Source organism: Lissotriton helveticus, chromosome 2_1, assembly GCF_964261635.1.
Source record: "Lissotriton helveticus chromosome 2_1, aLisHel1.1, whole genome shotgun sequence".
Taxonomy (NCBI): Eukaryota; Metazoa; Chordata; class Amphibia; order Caudata; family Salamandridae; genus Lissotriton; species Lissotriton helveticus.
In genome coordinates this window covers 122,852,539-122,879,528 of record NC_136059.1, presented here as the reverse complement: position 1 = coordinate 122,879,528, position 26,990 = coordinate 122,852,539, and the positions used below count along the sequence as shown (strand labels likewise).

Sequence of the window (26,990 nt, the reverse complement as noted above, 5' to 3'; positions counted from 1 at the left end):
AAGATGGGATGAAGGTGTCGAGGTGTAGGGCACCGGATAATAAGACATTGAAATGCCGTAAGACCACACTGAAGAATCAGGCATGGGAAAACCTGAGAGAAGCAGCCGAGACAAAGGACTCGACTGCCTTTTGGAAAGTCATCAATGAACCATGTTTTCACGATTCAAATAAACCTAAGTTGGCCTGTCATATTCTCCCAGATACCTGGCTCGAGCACTATCAGGGTCTTTATAACTATGGTAGTACTGCTGATCGGATCATAGTAGATCCAGACAGTGTGAGTCCATTGCAGATTATCTTTTCCCTAGGAGAGATAAAGGCGGGGATTGAGGGGCTGACGCGTAATAAGGCACCAAGCCAATATGGGATTCCCCCAGACCTCTTCTTGAGCCAGAAAGAACTTTGGGCGCCCATACTCACCAGGGTAATAAACACTGCAGTAGAGTCAACGATGCCAGCATCCTGGTTTACGGCCACAGTAGTCCGCATATTTAAAAAAAGGGAATAGAAATAGCCCACATGGTTACCGGCCCATTTCACGTATTTATGTTACCATGAAAGTTTTAGGTAGGGCCATTCTTAACCGTTTGCTGGATTGGGCGGAGGAACATGAGATTACTACGGACACCCAGTATGGGTTTAGGCATGGCCGCTCCACCACAGACCAATGTCTCAATTTATATCTCCTGGTAGCCAAGTACACTGTGGCCAGTGAGGGGACAGTGTACTTGGCTTTCATGGATCTTACGGCGGCAATTGATAGAGTAAATCGGAAGAAATTGTGGAAATTATTGGGAGCACTGCACCAGAATTCCGCTGCACAGGTCAGATATGATGAGGAGGGAAATGTCACTGACCATTTCCCGTGTTCAAGGGGAGTGAGGCAGGGGTGTATCCTGGCCCTCTTCCTATTTACTCTATACATAAATGGCTTAGCTCAGGATCTGGTAGCCTTTGGGGTGGACTGCCCACAGATAGGAAGGAGAGGGATTCCTGTGTTATTGTATGCGGATGATGCAGTGCTTTTGGCTCGCACTGCGCGTGGATTGTAGCGCCTTAAAGACGGCTTTCTCCAGTTTATCGATAGTCTAGACTTGTCACCAAACCTTACCAAATCATATGTTATGGAGATAGGGAAAGGACCAACTAGGAAAATTAAGTACACAATAGGCACACATGGGCTGGAGAAGGTCAAGTCATTTTCCTAATTGGGGATCCTATTTGATAGTCGACTTAGCTTTAAAGCCCTTGTAGAGGAGAAATGTCATACACTAATTAACTTCACAGGGGCAACTATGAATTTTGCAAAGAGGTTAGGTCGATGGTCCCCCTAGCAAATTTTGAACCTTTGCAGTTCTGTAAGATGTGCCAAAGTCCTATATAGTAGCGAGGTTTGGGGTTTTATAGACCCACAGAAGTTACAAATAGAACAAAATAAATACTTGAGGCGGGTATTGAATGTCCCCCAGAGTACACCTTCTTATGTTGTTCATGAGGAACTGGGCATAGCCCATCTGTGTGACAGGTTGCAGTGGAAACCCCTTGCACGCTGGATCAAAACATGGACAAATCCAGAGGCGACGTTAAACCAGCAGATAATATTGGATTGTATGTCCTGGGCCCAGGGCCATAATATTCCGTGGCTCAAATATGTTAAGGAAAACCTGATGGAAATGGGTCATGTGGAATATTTTATTCACCCAACAAAATTGTTATCTAAGGACCAGGGCCCCATTAAGTTAGAATTTTTAAATAGAGTAATATCTAATAGGGAAGACAGGGATCTGATTAAGTTATCAGTGAGAACTCACCAGCTAACAAAGTCATGTTTTGGCCTTATTTATAATCCCCAGGACAGATTTCTTACGACCCGTTTCAGGCTAAACTTGTTACACCATATGTTGGTAGTTCCAGCAGGGTATATAATGCACCTGGAGACGAAGGGTCCTTGCGGCTGCGACCAACGGTCTCCGCAGGATACGCTCCATTTTGTCTTATTATGCCCTTTTTATGCATACCCTAGGCGATTAATTGTAAAAGATATTTTAAGAAACGCTAAGTGTAAACAAGACAAGGTGGCCCTATTGTTTTTGAAATTGTCTGCAGAGACTCTAACGCTTTTCTTTACAAATAATTTTTTAAGATTGGCAATGAAAGTTAGAACCAGCAGAGGGGAGGAATAAAGGTCTGTGTGTTTAATATCTGTCATACATTCTATGGTTGCTCTATGAGATGAACCTTGTGTTGAATCAATTTTACTTCATGTATTATTGGTAAATAGATTTTTAGCACGGTTTTTTAAAATGTTTGAGATACCTTTTTAACATTGTACTTTTATGGTGTTGTTTTATGCCGAATAAAGTAATTTTGAACTGAACTACTTCAAGAATGCACAGTATATATATCTTCAAGTTACTAAGATGTGAAGTTATATAGTAATACATATAAGCATACATTAGAACACTTCTTAAGCCGATATTCTGAATATGATTTGCTTGCATAGTGACATTTAAAATGACATGCTCTAGTACTGCATACAGCTGTCCACACGCTTTCCTGCCTTCTGCCCTATCGCTTTATATACACAGAGCTCTTCACCTACCCAAGTGCTGCATGAAGCTGGGGTACCCCAAATTCTGATCTTTAGAAGTGCATTGCTGAGATGGACAACAGCAGTACTTGGGATTCTCTCCATGCAGCTGCTTTGCTTATCTATGTTCCAGGACTGCGCCTTTTCTTTATAGGACATATAACTACAATGTGCCACTATATGCACTGTGTGTTGTGGTTCAATCTGAAAAACAGTACAAGTAGCCTATGGACCTGTCTCTTAGCAGGTTAATGACTGGCCAGTGTGATCATAGTCACTCTGGCTCTCTAGAGCCTTGCTTAGAATTATGCTCACACCCGAGTGGGGCACCCTGGCCCAAATATCCTGGAAACACAAAGGGGCTCATTTACAAGCCACTTGCACTGCCGGTGCGTCACTTTTTATTTGATAAAAGTGATGCACAGGTGGCGCAAGGGGCTTGTAAATAAGCCCCCTGGGGCCTGATTTACAAGAGGCCTTTGCCGCCATTGTTACGGTTTTCGATGCTCCAGTGGCGCAGAGTGATGTCTACGAGGACACCCAAAGTCACCCTGCGTGGCTTTTCATGGCCTCGTAGTTGTGCTGTAATGCAAAGCAGCGCAAGTCGTTGTGTTCCCTCACACTGTGTCAGGGAGGTGTGACTTGGGCGTTGCTGTGGGTGTTCCCATGCAATGCCCATGGACTTTGATAAATTCCCGGATTTAGGGCATATCTCAAACCTGGGTATGCGTCAAAAGCCTATATGATCTGCAACACACATAGAAGGAGGAAAACACATTGATTAATTGTTTTCGTGTCGGATGGTGTCCAAGGGATGTATGTAGTTACTACGCATGCATTTACAACGCATGCCTTTACCACGCAGGTTTTACAACGCAAGTCGTTACAACGACTTGCGTAGGGGGGCGCTGGATAGTGAATAGTTTAATTTACTATTCCAACTCCAGTCCCCGTGGATAGTAGGGAAGGTTTTGGATAGTAAATTACACTATTCCCTATCCTACAGCACCCCCGTGCGCAAGTCGTTGTAACGACTTGCGTTGTAAAAGTTGCGTGGTAAAGGTACTGCGTGGTAAAAGTTGCGATGTAAACGCTGTTCACTGTGTCCATGCCTTCACAAATACAATAATTCCTACAAAGCAGACTGGAAGGGTGCCTTCATTGGCACAAAGCACTCAATTGTGTGCCAGAGCTGAGGAAGAGGACAGGAATGTGCAGTACATCATAGACACAGCACGTTCCTGCTCTTCTCTTTTGACGCAGGGCAGAGCACCAAAAAGACTTGCGGCACTGCTATGAGTCAAAAACTTGTAAATGAGACCCTATGTTTTTTTTAGAGTTTCTTTTCAGGACATTTAGGAAAAAGTGTATATAATTGTGTTTACACTTAGCATAGGGTTGCAGGGACATCTGTCAATTTGTTGCGGAAGTCCTGCATTCTGTATTCACCAAACTCTAAATAACGTCCTTTATCTTATTTCATCATTATTCCCTTTCCTGTGATATAATCAGTAATGTTCTGCTTTACCAACAGCCGTCCCTTGTGATATACCATCTACTATGAGAATAGTGATAAGAGAGTCAGTGATCCCACAACCTGCCTGAAAACAAAGCAATCTAGGAGACAGAATGAAGCTCTAAAAGAGAAGAATGAGGAATGACACAGGGGGCTCTGTTGCCTATTCCCATCTTTGGAGGATCATGAAAGAAATGGGGGTCGACCAAGCTATAGTTATTTTTATAAGGCAGCTGTACTCTAAGGCTGAAGTCTGCATACGCTATGGGCAACCGGGGGAGCGCACCAGATGGTTTGCAATTTCCAAGAAGGTCTGTCAAGGGTGCACTCTCGCCCCTTTCCTGTTCTCCCTATATTCAAATGGAGGAGAGTCTCAACTCCTAGAGTTAATTCTTCTATATGCAGATGATGCAGTGTTGATGGATCACATGGATAGGGCCCGCCAGAAACTGCTAGACAGGCATGTAAACTGCATGCAAAGTTTGGACTTAAAAACAAATGAGGCCAATTCTTTTATTGTAATTACTGGTCGAGAGGTGATGAACCCCCCTTCCTTTTTTATTTCTGACCACAAAGTAGTGCAGACTGAGCTGTTTTCAGTCTAAGGAGTGACCTTTGATCATAGATTATCTTGGACCAAAATGGTGTTGAACCGAGGGATGATGCTAGAAAAGAGCACCAATGCCATTCACTCAATTACTAAAAAGCTGGCCTCAGGCATTTAGATGTGGTCAAAAAAGTCTACGGGCCTAAATCAAGGTCAGTAGCTTCCTATGGTGCGTGAGTGTGGGGCAATGCTAATGAAAAGGTAATTCAAACAATTGAAAACTCTTTTAGAAAAAAAATTATGTCTTCCTATTTGTTGCTCCAATTTTAAACTTAGATTACGAGCTAAACATTTCCTACATCACTGAGGAAATAAATGTAGCACCAATTCTCCTTTGGCACTCTATATGGAGTAGAGATACAGTTAACATCACACAACAAATCATTATGGACTGTTTCTTGCTACAACATGTACAGAATATAATGTGGTTAGCGTATGTTAAAAATATTCTTTCAGGCACATGCATCAAAGGATTTTGCGATCGCAAATGGTGCGAATCGCAAAAACCGGCCGTTTGCGATCGCAAAATCTGCTTTTGGAATGCAGGAAGGGTGAAGGCCCTCGCAATTTGAGAATTCGCAAATATTTGTGAATTCTCAAATTGCGATTGCATTTAAGGAATCGCATTTTGCGATTCCTTAAAAGCAATGCATGAAACTTAAAAAAATCGCAATTAGGGGAAGCAAATTACCATGAGGTTGAACCTCTTGGTAATTTGCAAAAACTTAGAAAAATGCACTTTTGTGCATTTTTCAAAGTTTCATGTTCTGCACACACGTGCCCTTAAGGCATGTGTGTGCACAACATATGTGCACATATTGATTTCAGGGGTGCAACAGGGTGTCCTTTGGACATCCCTGTACCCTTGAAATTGCATTCTCAATTTGAGATTCGCTAATTCCTAATCGCAAATTGAGAATGTCTTCCCATTCATTCCTATAGGCCTCTAGGCCCATAGGAATGAATGGGGAGGTATTCCTTAATTGCGACTCGCAATTTGCGAGTCGCAATTAAGGAATATTAAGAAATCGCAAGTTTTTTTAGAGATTTCTTGATGCATTGCATTTTGCGATTCCTTAATTGCAATTCCTTGTTTTTCGCAATTAAGGAATCGCAAAAAGCAATATTGATGCATGTGCCCCTTTATTCCTTGGACCTAGGGAGTCTCTTTGATACCCCAGAAAAATGCTTGTCTATCTTGAAAAAATCCATAAGAGTCCGCTTTTTAAAATTCACGAAGGAAGCCAGACTTACTGCCCAGAACTTCAAACCTATGGTTCGTGAGTATCTTGAGGGCCCAATGCCGGGTGAGGGGATTCCATACTATTCGGATCTTGTAACAAACCCATCACAGATTTATTTTATTACGGTTTTGCCTTAACCTCATTTCATGCATTTTGGGCTTTCCTACTGGCATTTACTCTTGAGAGATCTCCTGTGCTGCCCATGTGATAGCTCCTTGACCCAATCCGATTTGCACATTTTCTTTTTCTGCAGACTTTATTGTGAGCATCAAAAGATATTTTAATTCCAATTAAGCGCAAATATAATTTTAGTCAATGTCGCCCAGCCCTGTATTCCCTACCAACTTTGGCCGACCCTTTAACCTGCTTCGGTGTTGCCTCCTTTGTATGTCAGTCGCTGAAAACCAGGAAACTCCACATTTGCTGAGACAAATAGTTTTTCTTAATATTTGATACTGTTTTAACTGGTTTTTAATTGTCATCATTGGCATTTGTATTGTATATATATATGTGATGTATTTTTGATCTTTTATGAATAATCTGTATTAATCAAGTCAATTTAACTTGACTTGACTCTAGGGGTGTGACATAAATATGAAGTTCAAGCCACCTCTGACTGAAAATGAGCCAGTGGAATTTAAATAACTTGTAGCTGCTTATCTTACTGGTATGTGGATGCTATCTTGAAGGAAGGATAAATAGCTGCTTACTGATCGCATCCACCTGAGCTGGAATCAAAAGGTCTTGGAAGCAGTGTGAACTGCATGAGTATTGATGGAGTCTGACCAGTAGGAAGTGTGCCCACTGTACACAACTGCCTCACTCATGTGTATGTTTAATTTAAAACAAAGTCTACTCAATATTTTCCATGTTGCTACCTTCTAGTTTTGAAAAGGTGCAGGGGGTGAACTGTTTCCCTCATCCGATCAAGGAAGGAGACGAGAAGCACCATAGGAAACATGATGGGATGAGAAAGGTGTGAGGTCTTTTGAAGTGTTCTGAGACAGAATATTGAGCTGGAAATGTCAACTTACACAAATATCGAGTTGGAAATAACGTGATTTAGAAATTTCGACAGCAGGAATATCGTGGTCAAGAATATCGACTTGGAGGTAAGAAATATTGTTTTTAAAAATATAGAAGTCAATATTCTTTGCAAAAATATAGTTGTTTAAATATCGATTTTTTTAAATAGTGTTATGTATTTTGATGATTATTTTATATTTTTTTAGATTTTATATTAACTGTGAGAATTACATTATTTGTAATTAATTATTAATTGGTTGTTAATTAATATTAAGTAATTAATAATTAATTATGGTAAATGTGTAAATAAAATTAGGTGCAGGCTGTGGGGTCTATAGGGGTAAATGGTGGGAAGTAATTTATGTTTGATTAATTAATAATTTGTTTATTCATATCAATTAATTGATTGAAAATTAATTATGGAAATTGTGTAATTAATTTTAGGTGTGGTGTGGGATTTATAGGGGAAAGCGTGGGAAGTAATTTATGTTTAATTAATTAATAAATCGTTTTTAATTTATATTAACTAATTAATTGATACTTATTTATGGTAATTGTGTGATTTTCTTTATGTGTGGGTTGTGGGGTTTATAGGGGTAAAGGGTGGAAAGTAATTTATTTTCAATTCATTAATATTTGTTGTTAATTATTCTTAATTATTTAATTCAATATTAAATATGGAATTTGTGTAATACATTTTTCACTGTGGTTTGTAGGGTGTAATAGGGGTAAAACGTGGAAAGTAATTTGTGTTTAATTAATTAAAAATCAGTTGTTCATTAATATTAATTAATTGAAATGTAATTAGGGTATTTGTTGATATGTTTTTGCGTGTGGGTTTTAGTGTTATAGGGGTACAGTGTGGGGAGTGAATTAATTATCTTACTTTAAAATTAGCTGTTAAATACTAATAGTTTCTTGAATTGAAAATAACTTTTAATTGTGTAATTAATTTTTATAGTTTAATTTTAGCTGTGGGTTGCGGTTATTATAGGGGTAAACTGTGGGCAAATAATTGTTAGGAGTTTTAATTTGTTTTTTAATTAACAATATTTATTTCATTGGTAATTATTTATGTTAGTTAAGGATGTACATTTAAAAAAAATGTAGATGGGGTTGTGAATTGGGTGGTGTTATAGGGTAGGATATAAAAACAAGCATTTGCAATGCAAGAGGTCTCGCATTTTAGAAACTTTGACCTATTGCAAATGACAATGCCTTTTATTATTGCAGATTTTTTAAACACATAAATAAAAGGCATTGTTATTTACAATGCCAATAGCTCAAAATATCGCAATTGCGAGACCTATTGCATTGCTAATGCCTGTTCCCTTTTGTCTGGTTGTTATTGGCCAATTGTTGGGATGTTTTCTCACTTGTGCTGTGCTACATTGTAGACAAAGTGTGCAATGTTTTCACCTATTTCCATTTTGTGCTATTTTTTCTCCCCCCTATAAACACGGATGCTCATTTGTGTAACTTCATGAAAGTTATGTAAGACGTGGTTAGCAGTTGTGCGAATGAATGTTTGTTGCTCCCACCCTAAAAAACGCCCACTCTGCATACTTTACCAGTCGTTTCATGCTATACTATGAAAGTCTGTTGTAATAACAGCGCTTCTATCAACTTTAGCGTACAACACTTATTCGTAGGTTGATTGAAGCTGCCATTTGCATAACATGAACCCCTGTGCTATTTAGTAACACATGTGAGCCCATGTGTTTTCTTGAGTAGCCCACTGTGCACTAATGCCTCAAGCGCTTCAGTACATGAGTACTAAGAAGCAGCAAGGCTGCAATGTCTCCAATGTAAACTCTTCCACTTCTTCTGGCCATTCTTGCAAACTGATTGTACCATGTGCTCGCTCATTAAAAGCAGGAAACAAGCACGGTGCCATGTTAGTTTGGGCACAATGTGCTAGAGAAGGAAACTCTCAGATGCAACTTAGTTCTGCTGTGGCTTAAAGTCACCCTATGAAACAGCTGAATCTGTCTGAATAGAGGTCCTGTGGCATTTCTGACCCCATTGTAATACATTCAAGAGAGCAGTACTGAAGGCCGGCTTAAGATGTGTTCCTAACATGACGAGTGCTATCCATATTCAAAGGCTGGACGTGAAGCCGAGTGGCTTCACATGGTAATGGAAGTAAGAAACAAAAAATACTGCCTCAAAGCAGGTCACTGTCGAACCCGCTGACCTGTCTGTGGCAGCGTAAAAGCCTCGTTGAACCTGTTGCACTATTTGTACTTTGGAAGCCCTAAGGGATCAAACATAGAGTTTTTTTGTTTATCTAAGGCCACCGATGGCAAACAACAGCGTTAGGCAGGTCCTTGGATTAACCCCTATTGTGGTTACAATCCAGATTTGTGATGTCAGCACGGGGGCATCTCTGCTATTCATTATTTAAGGAGGGGCACTCCAACTTCCACGGGGAAAAGGAACTAGAATTCTGAGTCATGGAGGTGTCACTCAGATCTGCTTTGTTCAACGGCACGTGAAACAAGCAGCATTCGCTGCCCACCACTGGCGTTCACCGGCTCCTTGCGCATGCACGGCTGCCATGTTTAGGTCCGGCACAAGACAAAGAAAAAGGCGGAACAGTGCAGATGAAAACTGTAGTTGGTGGCCGCTTCTTCCGGACTACACAGAAGTCAGTTGGACATCAACAGCCAGTGAAAACAAAAGTAGAAAACAAAAGTAACAAAAGCGATAACATTTAGCAAATGACAAGCGGCCGGAGAAACTACTGGCTGCTTGCCAACATAAAGCGATTACTTTATGTCTGCGACAGTGCATGTAGCGTGTGCGCTGCCAAGGCGAGACCTACAAAGTAAATTTATGTAATGATTAATGTTTTTGTTTCTAAATAATTTCTAATTACAAATAATTATTTGTTTGGAAATTATTTTTTATTTTATTTAATAGAATATTTGTCGGTATTTGTCATATGTATTTAACATTATAATATGTGTTTTAAATGTTTTAATGTTAAATATATTTGTATTTTAATTTTGAACATATTTATATACTTTTAAAGGTATTTTGTTTTTTAAATATTTTTGTTGTTGTTAATGTTTTGTTTGTTTTAATTTTGATCTGACTGGAGTGAGAATAATAATTGTTACTCCTCCATAATCCAACACTTTCCCTACTGTTGCACTTACTGGAGTGAGGAATAGTAATTTTTACCCCACTGCTAACGAACACTTTCCCTACTTTTTACAATTATCGGAGTGGGAACAGTAATTTTTACCCCTCTATCTAACAATGTGCCTACCGTTGTACTCACTGGAGTGGGAATCGTCATTTTTACCCCTCCGCTATCCAAAACTTTCCCTACTGTTGCACTCACTGTAGTGGGAATAGTAATTTGTACCCCTCCGCTATCCAAAACATTCCCTACTGTTGCACTGACTGGAGTGGGAATAGTAGTACTTACCCCTCCGCTATCCAACACTTCCTCTACTGTTGCACTCATTTGAGTGGGAATAGTAATTTCTACCCCTCTGCTATCCAACACCTTCCTTACAGTTTCACTCACTGGAGTGTGAAATTTAAGTTTCAAGTTTTTTAAATAGTTTAATGTTTAAGTTATAATAGAATGTTTATTTTTTGTAGATTTGATGTTATGGATATATATACCCCAAAAAAATAAACATTCCATTATAACTGTATGTCAGTCACCCCAAAGGTAGGCCCTAGCTAGCCCTATGGCCAGGGTGCTTTGTAAAATGTAGGACATGTTCCTTAAGTGCACGACATGTCCTGGTAGTGACAAACAGACATTTTGGTTTCTCACTGCTGTGAGGCTGCCCTCTCCTAAGAATGCATTGAGGATTCCCTGATAAGTGTTTCAGTGGTAAAATTTCTGATATGAGAGTTGTAGCATGGTCAAGTTTGGTATGTTTGGAATAGTAATACTAAATGCTGTGTAATGGTGTGTGCGGATTTATGATCACTATTGTAGAAATGCCACTTTTAAAAGTTGGCATTTCTGTGTGCTATGTGTCTCTGCCTGCCTGATGTATATTGCATGTCTGGCTCTGGAGTGACAGAGGCTGGTGAGCTGTGTGGATCCAGAGGGGCAGGGTGAGTCAGCGCAAGGCTGAATAGGATATCTGCATTTGGAGTAGTGGGAGGAGTAGTCCTCCGACCCTAAATAGGTATGTGGCTGCCTGGGTGAATGCTGGCTCTGCCTTCCTGTGATGTGTCTGAGGACCGAGCCCCCACCTGACAAAGGGGAGTAGAAGCACTGTAAACACGTACAGTTCTTCAGAACCCCCCAGAACCAGTTGTGACTGGTTCTCCAAGCCCTGTGCCTGGGCAGATCAAAGAGAAAATAGTATAAATAGTGGCGCTGGGACCCCATGTTTTTTGGTGCTGCTTGGGGCTTACTGTGGACCTGCAGCCAGCTGGCTGCTGGACTGCCATGAGGAGCAGCCACTGGGGACTGACCTGCTGCCCTGCTTGGCAGTGGAAGGGTCTGCTGCTCTGTTTGGGGGACCCAGTGTGCTAGCCTGCCTGTGTCAGTTCTGCCTGTGTCCTTTCCTGGAGAAAAGAGCTGCCTGCTCTCTGCTGGTAGCTGGAAGCGGGAGACAGGCCGAGCGTGGCATGTGTTATTGATGGCCCTGCACCTGGGCTTGGAATGTTACAAAGGCACCCCTGTGCTGAGCTCCGGATTTGGGCTCATCTTGCAGTAGCACGGGGTGAGCGCTGCTGCCTGCTTGCAGTGAGCACACATGGTATTGTTCACCTACATCCCTGAGGTGTGGGGATCCTGCGGTGTCCGGACAACTGAAGCGCGGTAGGGGCACTTCATGATGGTGCCTATTGATCCCAGGAGGTGGCTCTACTCTCAAACGTGACGAAAGCAGCCGCAAAGGCAAACCGAAAGTCAGGCAGAGGATGTTCTGCCTGACTGTAGGCGGGGCTTCCGGGTAGAAAGCGACAACCCCGTGGGGGTCGGCTGCCATCATTCAGGACAAAGCCGGTTAATCACAAAGACGAAGCCAGGTAAAGTTTATGCCTGACTGTGTGCGGAGTCCACCACCACAAGATGTGAGGGCAGAGAAGTTGGTTGGGTTGCCCACATAGACAATGGGGCACCCACATCAGCGCTTTTCTTCTAAGGAGGGGGAGTAACGCAGCTGGCCTTGTGAGAGGAGCAAGTCCCACACGCAGTATCGTCATAGCCAGTGGCCCTGAGATCGAGTAGACCCGGATGAGGAGCCTTGTGGCTGTTCTTCTTAGTTTTGGCATTTCCAGTGTTGGCAGGATGGTCGAAAGAGGTAACCCCACCAGAGTAGACAGTGTGTGTCCCGTGTGCCCTGGGGAGTATTGGTACCAGGGAGCTCGCAGGGGAGAACTAGCGAACGAAGCTGCGGGACTGAGGGGGTCCTAAAGGCTCCAGGTGGTGCCCAAGGGTTGTGTGAAAGGGACCCGTAAGAGGCACTGTTGGTGCCTAACCTGGAGCTGATATTTTTCCCACAAGCAACTCCCCAGTGGGAGGGGCTCCCCCAGGCACTCTGAGGGTGCTGATCTGACACACAGCTGCACTGCCTGATTGCGGTCACTGCATCGTTACAAGTGCCTATTTGGGGGCATCAGCATACTGTGAAGAGGAGCCGCGGGAAAGAAGGGCTCTCTAAGCACCGTGGGTGCTGATTTAGCACACAGCTGCATCACGAGAGCGCGGACAGCTGCTACAAGGGGGCATTCCTTTTTGGGTAACAGAAACAAGGGTGGGTTGCATCCTTGCTCCATTTAGAGCCCTGACTTTTGCACAGAGGGCATTGCGAGGAAGTCCCAGATGGGCCCCCGAGACAGGCCAGTTGGCCTGCGAGTACCTGCGGTACTGGTAGGGCGAAAGCCCTGATGTGTTGCATAATGTGTACAGTGTACATTTGTGATTATGATTCTAATCAGTTTTTGCTAGTCCAAAGGCTATTTTTTATATAACCTTGTGTGGAGTCTCTTTTGTGGTGTGCCTACTGTGTCACTGCTGTGTGTGTGTGTGTTGCTCAAATGCTTTACACATTGCCTCTTGGAAAAGCCTGACTACTCTGCCAAGCTACCAAGGGGGTGAGCAGGGGTTATCTTTGGTGTGTAATTCCCTTGCCCTGACTAGAGTGGTCGTTTCTGTCTGCCAGAGGTGCTTGCCCTAGCCAACCAGAAATCCCATTTCTAACAGTCACACAGGCTCATTCCCCTTTACACAGGTCCTGGGCGCTCTAAAAACCAGTAAAGACATTCCTAGAACAAATCTACTGGACCCCAAATGCCTTGTAAAGGTAACATAGGAGCAGGCAATCTTAGAGTGACACTCAAAGTGCCATATGAGAGCAACCTGACTTGTCAGATCTTCTGGATCAACCTGATCCAACTCTAACCACTCTTATCAAGGATGCCCCAATAAGCTGGAAATGCACCTCGACAAGAAACTTAATCGTTCCCAACCATCATATAATGGCAACTAATGGCAGTGAATCTTTATGTAGCACCTAAGGCCCCATAAAACAGCAGAAACACAAATGATCTTGACCTCTTTGTAAAAAAAAGATTGAAAAAAGCTCAAAATAAAGCTATGAAACAACATCAACAAATCTTACAACATCCAGCGCTCCCATTTCAGGCTAATACATCAAGTGAAAAAACAGTCACGCTGTACCCCATCTTCAAGGGTAATACTGCCTCAAAGAAGGAAACAGGCGCACAGAAACAAAACTAATCCCCAGCAAGCAGCTCATAGCATTCTATGAGATCAGAAACTCCTGCCAACTTTTATAATCCCCAAGAGGCACCAGAAGCCCCCTTAGTTTCGCATACCCAGTTAAGGGGCAATCAATCTACAAAAATGTAAAGCTGGCCAGACCCTGAAATACAGTCACGGTCTTCAACTGTGTCCCAAATCTAGCTTAGTGCCACTCACCCAACAAAGGTTCAAACCAAGCCAGGCCCTGGGACTCTGTCAAGTCAGGCTCAGATCTTAGTAGTCTTGCAAAAAACACAGGTGCCGCCTCCTTTGGTCAACTCCAATATCTGCCTCAACTGGCCAAAGCAAGAGGAACCAGAAGCCCACTCAGTGTCACCCATCCTGTTGAGGGGCAGCCCATCTACAGATGCCTTCTGCTAGACAGCCTCAGAAACATAGGCACAGTCTTTAACTGTGCCACAAACCCGGCTAAGTGCCACTCACCCAGCAAAGGTACAAACCAGACTGGGCCCTGGAGCTGAGTCACCAATCTCAGTAGCCGTGCAAAATAGACTGCCTCCTTCTTTGGCCAAACAGAGTTGGTGACTCTAGTATCAGCCTGAATAGGCCCAGGCAAGACAAACTGCGGTGCAATCAGGCTACCAACTATGACAACTGTAATGGAACTCAAATGGAGGTCAGAGGCGAACAAATACCAACAAAATTGATTTTGTCTCCACACTACCAGTCTGAGAGTCCACACATCACCCTAAATGAATCAAATTTGCTGAGGTTGTTTAAACGTTTTTCGAATGTATCTAATGTAACATCGAAAGACATTCTATGAGTTGAATTTAAAACCTTGGTTACCTGCAAGAGCAGAACAGAATCAACAATAACATTGCTCAAATCCCCCTCACTAGCGGCAGAAATTCTGACTAGTAAGAGAACTTTTGATGTATGGGGGATAGAGCTCACGAAACAAGTAGTCCCTAAATATCCTCACCCTTGGAGGGCCTCAGGATAATAGTTAAGGTTGCATGCAAACGTATTCAATATTCTTAAAGGGGGCGGAAATTCCCAACTTAATCTGTCCTACAATACGCTGCAAATATCAAACTCATATTCCAATGAAAAAGGTCCAGCAAGGAGAATAGACCTAGAGCTAACTAACAGATCTAAACAAAGAAATGACTGGAGCTTACTATAAGCTACACTTTAGCGCAATATTGAAAAGCATTCCTAGCCAAAATAGTGATTCACGCCAGAAAAAGCTCCAAAGAAAACCAACCATAAACCTGATATCATGGAAAGTGGCGAGTTTATCGAAGCTACTTGAATCTCCAGTTGCCATGTCATTCATCCACACAGCAGATCTCCTTTGCTTTCAAGAAACATAGGCAGAGGTGGTCAGTTTTGCCTACCTGCAAGAACTGTACACGATGGCCCCAAGAGAGCAGTTCAGGTATATGCAAATAAAACCCGCTATAGAGGCGGTCCTCCCTCCTGCCGAGATTCTCCCGGAGTCATCACCTCTAGAGGACCGATTACTCACAGATCATTTGTATGAGCGAGCGTCTTCACTAACATATCAGAAAATCATCAATAACCGGGCAGATCCACTTGTCCGGCTCTGGGAGTTCTGGCAATCAGAGGTGGGGGAAATGGATGACCGTCGCCAAAGGAGGTGGCAATCTCCTCTAGACTACGACTAGCGCAGTTCAAAATACTACATAGGACCTATTACACCATGGTGGTTTTACACAAAATGGGGAGGACCCCTGATCCAGGTTGCCTACGGCAGTGTGGTGACACAGGTACCTTCTATCACAACTTATGGGGCTGCACGAAACTTGCACCATACTGGGAGACAGTGGTGAGAACTGTTACAGAGGTTACAGGGAAACAAGTCTCGCTAGACCCTAAACACTGTCTTCTTGATGTTTGGGAATTTACAGATCTTACTCATGCCGAACGGCAATGGGCAACGACAGGCATGATAATAGCCAAGAGAAACATTGCGCAAAAGTGGGGGATTGAGACTGTACCATCTGTAATGCAGTGGGGTAACATTATGGATATAATCATGGCAGCGGAGAAGACCACATTTATTAATAGGAAATGCCCAAAAAAATGAGGAAGAATCTAGGTAAAATTGAATACATATAGGGGAGTCATCTGCACCCCCCCCCAGGATGAAGAGAGTGTTCAGACGACGACGTGTGATGGTGGTGAAGGCATGTGTGAATTAGCGAGCGCGCAAATGTATCGACCAAATGTAAAGAAGTAATATTAACAATAAATTGTATATGTTGATATTTGTTCTTGTCAAAAAAAAAATATAAAAAATAGACCTTGGAAATACGTCCCATCCTAATCTCTGGATTTTACAGAATGCACCAAACTGCCACATGATCGAATTTATTTGACCCTCAGGCAACCTCTCAATCTATGCATCCTTGAGTGTGGATATGAATGTCAAACTCCTCGAAATCCAAGACAAAATGATCCAGTTAGCTATCATGGAAGGTATGTTTCTAAATGGCAAGCCTCTGAAGGCCCTATTGGTTAAAGTATACTTCAATAGTTTTGGTGAAAATCACACAGATCGGCTGTTCATATTTCGTGACTCTCTTGAATCTGTGCTCTTCGGAAATACAACTTTTGAAGTGATCGTATGTGGCGACTTCCACCAGCGCCACCTGTGAGCTTTCCAACCATACCAGGAGGGAGAGAGCCACCACACCAATCTGCTTGTCACTCTTTTTATCAACCACAGTTAAGATCAATCTAGCACTATATAGAAAGTACCCCATTGGCTCCAAAATTCCAGAAGTCATGTGAGGGAATCAACGCTTTGAATTATGTATTTACCACAGCAAAAACCCTAGATGCCCCGTTGAACTTTGAGATCCCGACCTGTTCCGAGAGTGACTACTTCGGTCTTGTTATATTTTAAAAGTTAGCTCCGTAAGGTTGGGAAACATTTCAATGGGCGAAGAAAGCAGGCACCTAATCAGAAGGATAAAAGGGGTCAACTGAACCTGCGGAAACTTAAAATATGGAAATCCTCCAGAAACCTGCACATTAAGACCTTGAATGGAGAACTTCTTGCAGCTGAGTGGGTCTCAATCCTTAAGGAAACACACCAAGTGCTTAGAAATAATCCCTCCTTTACAGAACATCTGCCACCTCCTCACAGACTATTACAAAGCCACATATAACTGCCAGTAAACTGAAGATATGCAGACTCCAAAAAGCCTGTCAAAAAGAATGGTAAAAAACAACAAAGGAAGACCAAAAAGGTCAATTGCAGATCTTAAACAAACAGCACAAATAGGAAGTATGGAAGCAGCAAAATGTGAGAAGCTGGAAACTAAATGGATGCAAGTTCATACATTGATGGGCAAACAGTGGCAAGCCGATCTTTGGAAGTGCCTCAAGAATACAATGAGCCGGCCAACTGCCAGAATCAACAGCATCACTCAACAGCAGTGGACTCGGCATGTACATAACCTATATGCATCAAAAACTCCTATTGACACTGAACCGGATGCTCCAAGTACTTATCTGGAAGCCCAAAACCCAGAGGTTAAGATCACACAAAATATTGTCTATAAAATCCAAAGAAGACCGGAGCAACACGATTGCCAGACCCAAACGGTATAGCTGCCAATGTCTTCATGGGAGATCCAGACCTGTGGACCATCATCTTAATCTCACCTTTTCAATCTTTCCTAGCGACCAAGAAAGTCCCAGAGAGATGGAGGGGCTCCATCCTGAACCCCTGTTAGACTTGGCTTTTTCAGCGGGTTCACCCACACACTTTTTGATATTTGGCCTCCCATTTTTTACCTATTTTTCATTGGTTTTGGGATTCTGGGCACTTTACCACTGCTTATAAGTACTAAAGTGCATATGCTCTCCGTGTAAGTTGTGTTTGTGAATTGGTATTTCCATAATTGGCTTATTTGGTTTACTACTATGACCCTGGTACAGTGCGCTGTGTGTGCCCTGGGCCTGTAAATCAAATACTACTAGTAGGCTTGCAGCACTGCTGTAATATCCCTATACACCTCTACTTGAGTACGGGTTAAGTTAACAATGACATCAGTTAGCAGGAAAATCCAGACAGGCAATAGCCTCAAGCAAGGTTGCGTGTTAGCGCCCTTGCTATCTAACCTCTACACTGCAGACATGGGTGCAGGTCTGAAAAAAGCAAATTATATCATGCGTAAAACCTGTAAGTTCCAAAAGTCTACTACTTCAATATGCTGACAAAATCAATCTCCTTGACCAATCTAAAAGTGTGTTAATATTGAAAAGGTTGATGCCGATGTGAACAATGGTACATTCACATTTAACAACAAAATTGCATCACTATTATCAAATTCACCCTTAATGAACTCTCCATTAACCCTGATTCATAAATAGGTGGCCTGACAGGCTCTGAGACCTAGGCCTGAGGTTGCTGATTGACAGGTTACAGGTGGGGTAGCGCCTAGCCGGCAGACGAATGCGCAAACAGGGAACTCAGATCAATCCAACCGATAGGCACAGTGACTTCAGAATGGTCCAGGGAGATTTTCCCCAAAAAGCACATGTCCAGAGGGCTGCACCCATTCTCAGAACACCATAAAGTCAGATGACGCATACAGTTAGGAACACTCAGCCAATCAAAACACAGCACACACAGCAATCACATGCCCCTCATGCTGAACAACTGGCCCACATTGGATCTACGCAAGGTCAGGACCCACCTGCTTTTGTCATCAGGACTTTATTTACGGCTCCAAGACAACGGCCCACACTCTTTACCTAAAAAGGAATGCTAAAATTGTTTTATGATGCTCAAAGAAAAGTATACAACACGCTCAGATCGATTGTTCTTTAAGACAGTCCTCCTACCCCGTTTCTGTAACTGTTCTCCTGGCCGAAATGTTTGATTAAACCAACTGTTCCTGTTTTGCCAAACGCCTCTTGTCTTTTGTTTTTTCAAGGTAAATTCCTATTCGTGCTACATTTGGCCTACAGAGGGACCTTAATGCCTTGCATAGGTACAATCAGGACAACAAAATGGTGGCTAATGGTTCCAAGACCGAAGTATAAGTCTTTGGTAATTCAACCAAAAAACAAATCTCACCTGGAACCTGGGCTTACTAAAAATCGAAAAAGCTGATAGCAACTATCTAGATGTTTGGGTATCAACCAAAAGAGGAGTCAAAAGCACCTTACACACACTGCAAAAAAGGTGGAAGCAATTATAACTGAAATTAAATTAAATTAAATTAAATTAAATTAAATTAAATTAAATGTGCAAACTAAACAATATCCTGGAAAGCCCTTCCATTGCCCCAATAAGACGAGTAATACCAGCAACCCGCCTAACAAGGATCCTATCCGGGCTATCTAGTCAACATCATGGATAAGTATCAGCTCAAGGCATATAAAATGGTCTTTAGACTTCCCACATATCTCCAGAGTTGCTTAATAAGGCTGGAATTCAGCCAGGAGGGTCAGACATGGAGTTCTTCATAAATTACTACTATAGTATCAAAAAGGCCACACCCAATACCATGAAAGCCCTTCTCCAGAACATCTTTGCCCAAGAAGGGAACCCCTGGTTACTATATCTTTACAGATATATAGCCACCCTTCAAATCAACAAGTCAAAGGATAAAATCGAGGTAAAAAATGCACTTTATGCACTTTAGAATAATGAACGGATAAGAAGTGAATCAAAGAAATCAAGTGTTATGAAATACATAGGAAATGAATTATGTAGACAAACTTTGCCGCCTTATCTTTCCCTTCCCATGACCAGCTGGGAGCGATCACTACTGTTTCGCTTAAGGGCGGGTACCGTAAAATTTTTGTTGTCTTTTCCTTTGGGATATCGCCATAGTGCTGATTTCACTCCATGCCCTGTGATGGTGTGAGTACACAGGACGATTTGCACTTCCTATTTTTCTGCAAATTTTATCTTAGATTCATTAAATGGTTTTTAACTCCTTATTTCAAAAAGCACAGACCACTCACACTCAAAGAATCATACATCATGTTGGTTACTTTGGATAACGATGAATTGACTTTTCGCACCAGCACTTTCCTAAGATCGGCCATAGGAGCCCGTAAAACGATGGAAAATCCCTGAATATAATTAGTTTTAATGCTGCTACAATGTAAATAATATAATGAAATGAAGTGCACTGCATTGTTATCGTATGGAATTGTATAATATGAAATCATGTAATACTGCTGTATATTATGAAATCATGTAATGCTGCTCTGTATAACACTGTTTTATTTGTTTGTATATTTATCTAATGAATTGTTGTTGTTATCGGTACTTTTATGAATTTTATGAAATTCGAATAAAGGTCTTTTGAACTTGAACTTGAACAAGTCAGTATTGGACAGTCTGCAGCTCTTCTGTGCCGCCATCAAAACACCAATACTGAAATACTGTCCAAGGCATGTGACATGGATAAACTCAATGGGGCAGATTTACGAGTTCTGGCGCATCTCTGCAAATCAGCAGGGATGCGCCAGAACAGATGCAACACCCAATTCCCTCCCTGCGCCACCACAAATGCACCGCATTTATAATGCGGTGCATCATGGCACAGGGATAGGATGTTGCGTGTCGCATCCTATGGCATAAGGGCGGCGCATTGCTGTAGTCGTGTCGCAAGCATGACGGGGCTCCAGCAATGCACAGGGGCACCCTATGCCTGACATGCTGCATCCTTCCTTATGCCTACTTCAAGCAGGCGCAGGGTTTTGATGCAGAATGGACTTAAAAGTGACTCAGTGAATTGTGTAGATTTGACTCCGTCACTTTTATGAGGTGTCCCTGCGACGGAACGCCCACCCTGCGCCGGTACGCCCACGTGAAACTTGACACAGGTGCCATGTGGCACAGGGCTTTACAACATGACGCATCTCCCTAGATGCGTCACGTTGTAAATCCCCTGCAGCATGGCGCTAGCTTTACGCCGCCGCTGCATCACAGAAGTGACGCAACAGCGGCGCAAAAGTGGTGCACGGGGCTTGTAAATCTGCCCCAGTAAATCCAAACTATTGTTAGCTGTGGGACAATCATATGCCAGTGTTCAATCTGAGTTCCTCAGACCTCAACCCTACCTCAGTTGTGTGCCTGAAACAAATAATGTTTGCCAGGCTAATGGGTCTACAATCCAGAGAAGTAAACCCAAGTGGCAGTCCCTCATTAAAACTTCCAACTGCAGACTTTGTGCCTACAAGTATGAATCCTTTAATCACTTATTATGTTGCTGCCATGCACTCGTGAACTTACTCTGTACATTGCTAAGATCACTGTTCCTTGCGAAGCAAATAAGAACTACTTACAATGAAGCCACAAGCCTGGTGTTCAATCTCATGGAGCCGATGACACAGTCGAAACTTGGCAAAATACATCATCCTCACGCAATGATACATAGAAGAGGTGCTTAATTGGTCACACTGCACAGGAACTGTTGATTACAGCTGTGCACTTACAGGCTATAATCACAGTAGGTCTGCCCAGCTGAGTATTCGGCCTCCGTGCAAGCATGAGTACTTCCAGACTTGTTCAGTCCGGCTGCAGAACATTCCTGCACTAGTGTCTTCCAACCAAGGACATCTTAAGGATTTTGGAGGCCGTGCAACAAATGTATTTTGGGGTCCCCTGTTTGGAACAGCTTTGAAAATATGATCCAATTTCAGCTCTTTCATGCAATGTTTGGCCGGGTCACTGTCAACACATAGGCACACCAGTCCAAATTCTAAATGGTGTACATCTGATATTCAGGGATAGTGCTGTGAGTTTGCAATATTGTCCTGCATCAGCAGCTTACTAATATTACTTCAAATAATTTCTGTGACATTCTTCCACTTCTCATATGTGAGATCATGGGGGCATATTAGCAAGAGCGATATCGCTGCTTTAGCAGGACTTTTTCCCGCTAAAGCAGCGATAATTTTATCGCCCTATTAGCAAGCAGTCGCTAACAGCAGTTAGCGACAGCTTTTAGGAGATAGCTACAGGTTTGGGGCCCGCTTTGCATGTCAGCGATATTTATCGCTAATGACATGCAAAGTGGGCGTACCCAAATTGCTATTGCCTATTAGCAAGGCGGGCGAAGCGAAAAAAAAAGATCACGCTAAGCGCGATTATCGCTAGAATCTAACCTCTGCTAAAAACATGACTTACCTGTATAGTCAGTGGGGGGTGGATTATCAGATTAAGCCCCTATTGGCGTTAATAGATTTCCAGCGATATTCTCGCATTGAGCCGCTATCGCCGGATATTTGATCACATTGGAGATAAAAGTTGCTAATGGCATGTTATCTCTGCGATAATATCTGGCGATAGGCAGCGAAAATGATCGGTATTTCTTGCTAATATGCCACATGGTTTTTCTAAAAGATACTTTTTTATGCCTGTTCCATGAAACATAAACAAACAACAATTTTCCTTAAAATGTCTGAAATAGACTCACACATCACCCACATTAAAACTAAATGAAAGGAAAATGGTATTTAAAGCAATCTGTTTAAGAAGTATTCTAGTTAATCAGGGCAAGACTCTGCAGAACATAGCTGGCTCTATCAGGGGCCCCCTGAAAGGTTGGGTTCCTGGACCAGAGCCCGGTTTGCCCATGCCTTGAAACGTCTCCGCCTCTAACTGTTACTTGGGTGCTAACTCCATTATGCTAGCCCAAAATAACTTTCTACACTAGCACAGTCCTTTGATTATTGGACCATTTTTGTCTGCTTGTGATAATGCACTTTACTGCTTAGCATACACATTTTCTTTTTTCCTCCTCATTTAAAACTATTTTCTTCTAATTGTAAAGACTTTGTTTAATCATACAATAAAATACTCTGGTTAGTGATATCAATCACTCATTGCAAGTAATTAGGGTGCATGATATTGAGAAATCAGGAAAAGGGTTGAACAGTTAAAGAGGTACATTGTAGGTCACCTGGCTAAGATTTCATGGTGAAAGGTGGGTTGAGAGACAGTGTGGTGGGGCGGAAAAGGTGACGAGAAGAGCATTACAAATAAATTGTTTCATAATAAGCAGCAAGCATAGTTGTAAAAGTAGTCATATAACTACATTACATGCATGTCATACTCACTCAAAGGTGCTATTCAATGGAATGCTGCTGTCCTTGTTATCATATTCTTGCTGAGCGACCAGCTCTGGGGCTGTGTCCAGGATCTTGCCATTGTCCACCAGGAAGTCGAGTCTCAAAACCTTCTGAATTGTCTTGTCATGTGTGAAGTTCATATGATCGTACAAATGAAAATTCGACCCCATCCTCTTCGCTCTTTCGAACCATGATTCTTCCTCGTCAGTAGGTAGTGGACCTGAGTACATCTTCCCATCACTTGCAACACACCAAAGATCGCCTTCATAGGAACACCCCATGAAAACGGAGAGAGCCTCCCAACCAGACCTTCCAACTTTTTCTTTTAGAAGATCAGCTGAGCCCCCTTCACTTTTTGAGGGGATAATTTTATAAAGTGAACCTTGCCAAGAGGCATAAATGATGCCTTCTGGGTCAGAAAAGATAGCATCAGGAAAATAATACTTAAAACTGCCTAGGGTAGTGGCGTGTTTATGGATCCAGGATACATGTTTGTTGTTAGGTTCAGGGCCTCTAACTAACGCCCCGGCAAAGGTTATTGCATAGAGGACGCCTCCAGGGGTGAAAAAAGGGAATTTCACCTCATCCCAATTACCTCTTCCGATACACTTTGCCAACTGGAACCAGTCATTCCACTGTCCTGAAGGTGTTGGTCCTTTGTAAAGCTCGTGCCCACGCACAACAAACATCTCACCTTTGGGATTGAAGAAAACATGTCTGACATTCTCTAACTTTCCTAATTCAATGGCCCGTTGGTGGTAGTTGTCCCCCTCTGCGGCTGGAGGTATGCCAATCTTGCAGGTTTTGTGCTCATCAACACAAAAAAACACGGTCTCTAGAATGAAAGAGAAGGCACCCATTATCCCATAGTCCTTCATCAGGCTCTGCTCATGAGCTCATGTTCATTCATATATGGAGGGCATTGTAACTATGAGTGTCAGCAGGACAAGCTGAAGCACATTGATCGTGAGCATATGATTTACTTCTCTGAATTAAATATCCATCTTCAAATTACATTTGATTAAATGTTGTATTAACTGTCATTCACATACGGGTAACCCCAGAACACACGCAAAGTGTCTGATTGTCTAGGTGAACACACACAAAGTGTCTGATTGTCTCCGTTTTCAAAGTCTGAATAAACAGCAAGAATTGTGGTCATTATACTTTCATTTCTAATCCTTCCTAAAACAGATCATTCCTCTATACATTCTGGTATCACTTACTAAAGGTTCTTCTTGTGCATGTAAAGTATATACTTCTTTTTAGGTATCAGAATTGTGTTTGCAAGTTATCAGAACTGTGTTCACATTTTAAGCTGGAATGTAGCAGGTATGGAAATCAGTAATCTGATAAACTGGGGGTTACATTCTATTTCATTTTTTTTTTTTTTGTTTCCATGAAACTTGGGCCCTCGTTTACAGGATTTTGGTTCAGGGCAGCGCTTCAAGTCACCGTACTGTGCTGCCTACACCAAAGTGAAAATGCAGGAATGCACCGTATTTATGCAAAACTGTGCATTCCTGCCCTTTCTTCCTGCACAATTGTTTTTGTGCAGGAAGGGGCATCTTCCTGCATTGAAATAATCCTAAAAGGACTTTTCTGCTTTCTATGTGTGATGCAGCACGCTTAGAAAGAGGAAATAAAGGAGGAAAAGTAAAGATATTTTTCATCGTTCCACCTCACCTCGGGAGGCATAAGGATTTGGGGCTTCCCCAGGTTTACTTGATTTTTTAAATCTGGGGCAGCGTCAAAATCCATGGGTGTTGTGTGGGAAACAACCACAGCAATACCCATGGAATGCCACCCGAGAGCAGAGGAAGGAAATGCAGCGATATGCACTGCGTCGCCTCACTCAAGATTTATGAGGCCCCTCAAAGCCACACAGGATGGACTTGCATGGCTTTATAAATATCATTCGGAGCCCTGCGTCACGCATGTACCACTTTACATGGTGCGGAAGTGATGCATCTAACTCTTTATTGCGGGACATTTAAAGCTCATTTAATGTACCAGCTGTTCCTTCTCCCGCTGGTCAGGCCGAAGGGAGATACATGCTCCTTGAATCTCCTTCCATATAGAGGAAACCGCAAAAGTTTATACTAGTTCTCCTAATCTGCAGGTTGTGGAATTGTGTCCTCTCAATACCGCTTGTGCCCTGATGATGTATTATAACACTGTCAATTGCTCAACTAATCATTTGACATAGCTAAACGTTTTACATACCTTCTTGAGGGACTATAGAGGCAAAGTGTATCTCTGGTCTCTTATCTCTTTTTTGAAGACTTTAATGTGCATCTCTATAGGTGTATTCAAGGGTATCATGGCCTAGTTTTAGACAGTGGATTTCACATGGAGCACTCAGGCCCATGGAAACTATTAAGTGCTAATACTCACGATTTCAATCTTGAACTTCCTTTTGATAATATTAGCTCTTATCCTGAGCATCCTATCTTACCAACTTTAATAGGAGGAGGAAGTACATCAGTTATATATTTTATATTTGTGTCTTCTTTTTAGGTAATCTAGCATAATCTACCCAAATACCTAACTTAATGTTTTATTGATCAATTTCCTGTTATATGTATTGAAGACTGACCTAAGATAAATAGGAGAGGGCCTCGCAAGGGAAGGGTCCTCCCTAGAACTACAGATGAAGTGCACTAAGTCAGAATGGGTGATTTTGTGGTCAAACGTTTCTCTGCTAGTGCTCTAGCTGGTGAGATTTGCCTTAACAAGTAGCCACCATAGTAGTTTTCTAATTAATGAATGTGTCCAGTATAGTCACAGGAAACAGTAAATCTGCTAGTGACCTGGAAGAACGTAAAAATAAGGAAATGAAAAGTTGAGTGAAATGGTCATACACTATTCTGACAGGTAAAGTCAGGCAATCAAAAGATCAATGTGTAAGACAAATGCAACGTCTAAGTCCACGAGACAACCAGTTAATCTTGGAGCACAGATCTCCTGTGACTTTGTCTGTAGCCATGATTCATTTATGAAGAATAAGCCAGGCTTTGCACCTGTCAATTGATCTAAAATGTGGGACTTGTTTTTCTTAATGGATCGGGCATTGATTAGTGAGCAGTTTAACAGATATGTTTTGGATGTGATGCTTGTGCTGAGGAATGTTAATGTTGTCTTTTGAAGATCTGTGAGGTGTGTTATTGGCGATGGTGTTAACCATATCTGGCCTACAAAACTGTTGTTTGTGGGTATCATTTCATCATCCAAAAACCTTTTGAAGGGATCTTGTTGGGTATGCGCCTATGGGAGGTAGAGTGACAAGTTAGGATTGAGGTGATGGGCTGTGGTTATGTTTTTTATAGGTAATGTTGTTATGCCATAGACAAGGGAATTCTTATAAGAACAACAACGGCTCCTGTGGATAAATATATCTTTTTTCTGATAAATGCAAAGCACAATGGCAATGTGGGTGGTATCTGGGATGTCAAAAAAAGAAGCTGTATATACACTTGGTGAGTGTGATCAACAATTCGCATAGTTTATGTAAGTAAACGTAACCAATTTTTACAAAGTATCTAAAATATCCTATCCATACAAATAATCATAAAGTGACAGTGTGTCCCAAGTGAACATATAGAGAAACAAACCTCTACTACTGAAGTGAGAAATAATGGTGTGGTTAAAAAAACAAGAGATTTCTACTTTACATTTAGTTACTAATCCGTATCAGTCGCATTGTGCGAGGGACTGTGGGGTACTCTGGGTAATGAACCGGGCACTAACCAGTGATACACGGTTTAGAGAAACATATAACCAAATACCGGCAATTTGCAAAAACCAAGAGGATTTTAAGATGAATTGGATTGAATTAAAAATGTGTCTGTACGAACAGTCATTATTGTGGTGTAGGCCTCTAATCCGTGCACAACCCTTCTCGGAGGATCTAGTCAGCATATGACCATCATAGAGGACCATGTGGCCCTCGATGGAGGTATGTTGATGGAAACGGCACATAATCATGGAAAGGGCCAACAGACTTAACCGTGTGTGGTGGAAAATGTACAGCCAAGTGGAGTTCTGTATATATAGTTCAAGGGCATCTATTGGTGCAATCCCGGGTATTAGGGGAACCTTAACATTGTGTTGCGGCAATTGGATAGAGAGGGGTGGAAAATGTTAGGAACTTATG

At 42.2% G+C, this 26,990-nt stretch overlaps 1 protein-coding gene across 1 annotated transcript in view; it reads right to left on the bottom strand.

The window, feature by feature from the left end:
• LOC144817780 (uncharacterized) overlaps positions 1–26,990 on the bottom strand; it is an 85,158-nt gene that overhangs the window by 29,697 nt on the left and 28,471 nt on the right. The window contains exon 3 of the mRNA XM_078674594.1: positions 22,823–23,669. Coding sequence (XP_078530720.1) covers positions 22,823–23,669 — 847 coding nt within the window. The remainder of the gene's footprint in view (positions 1–22,822; positions 23,670–26,990) is intronic.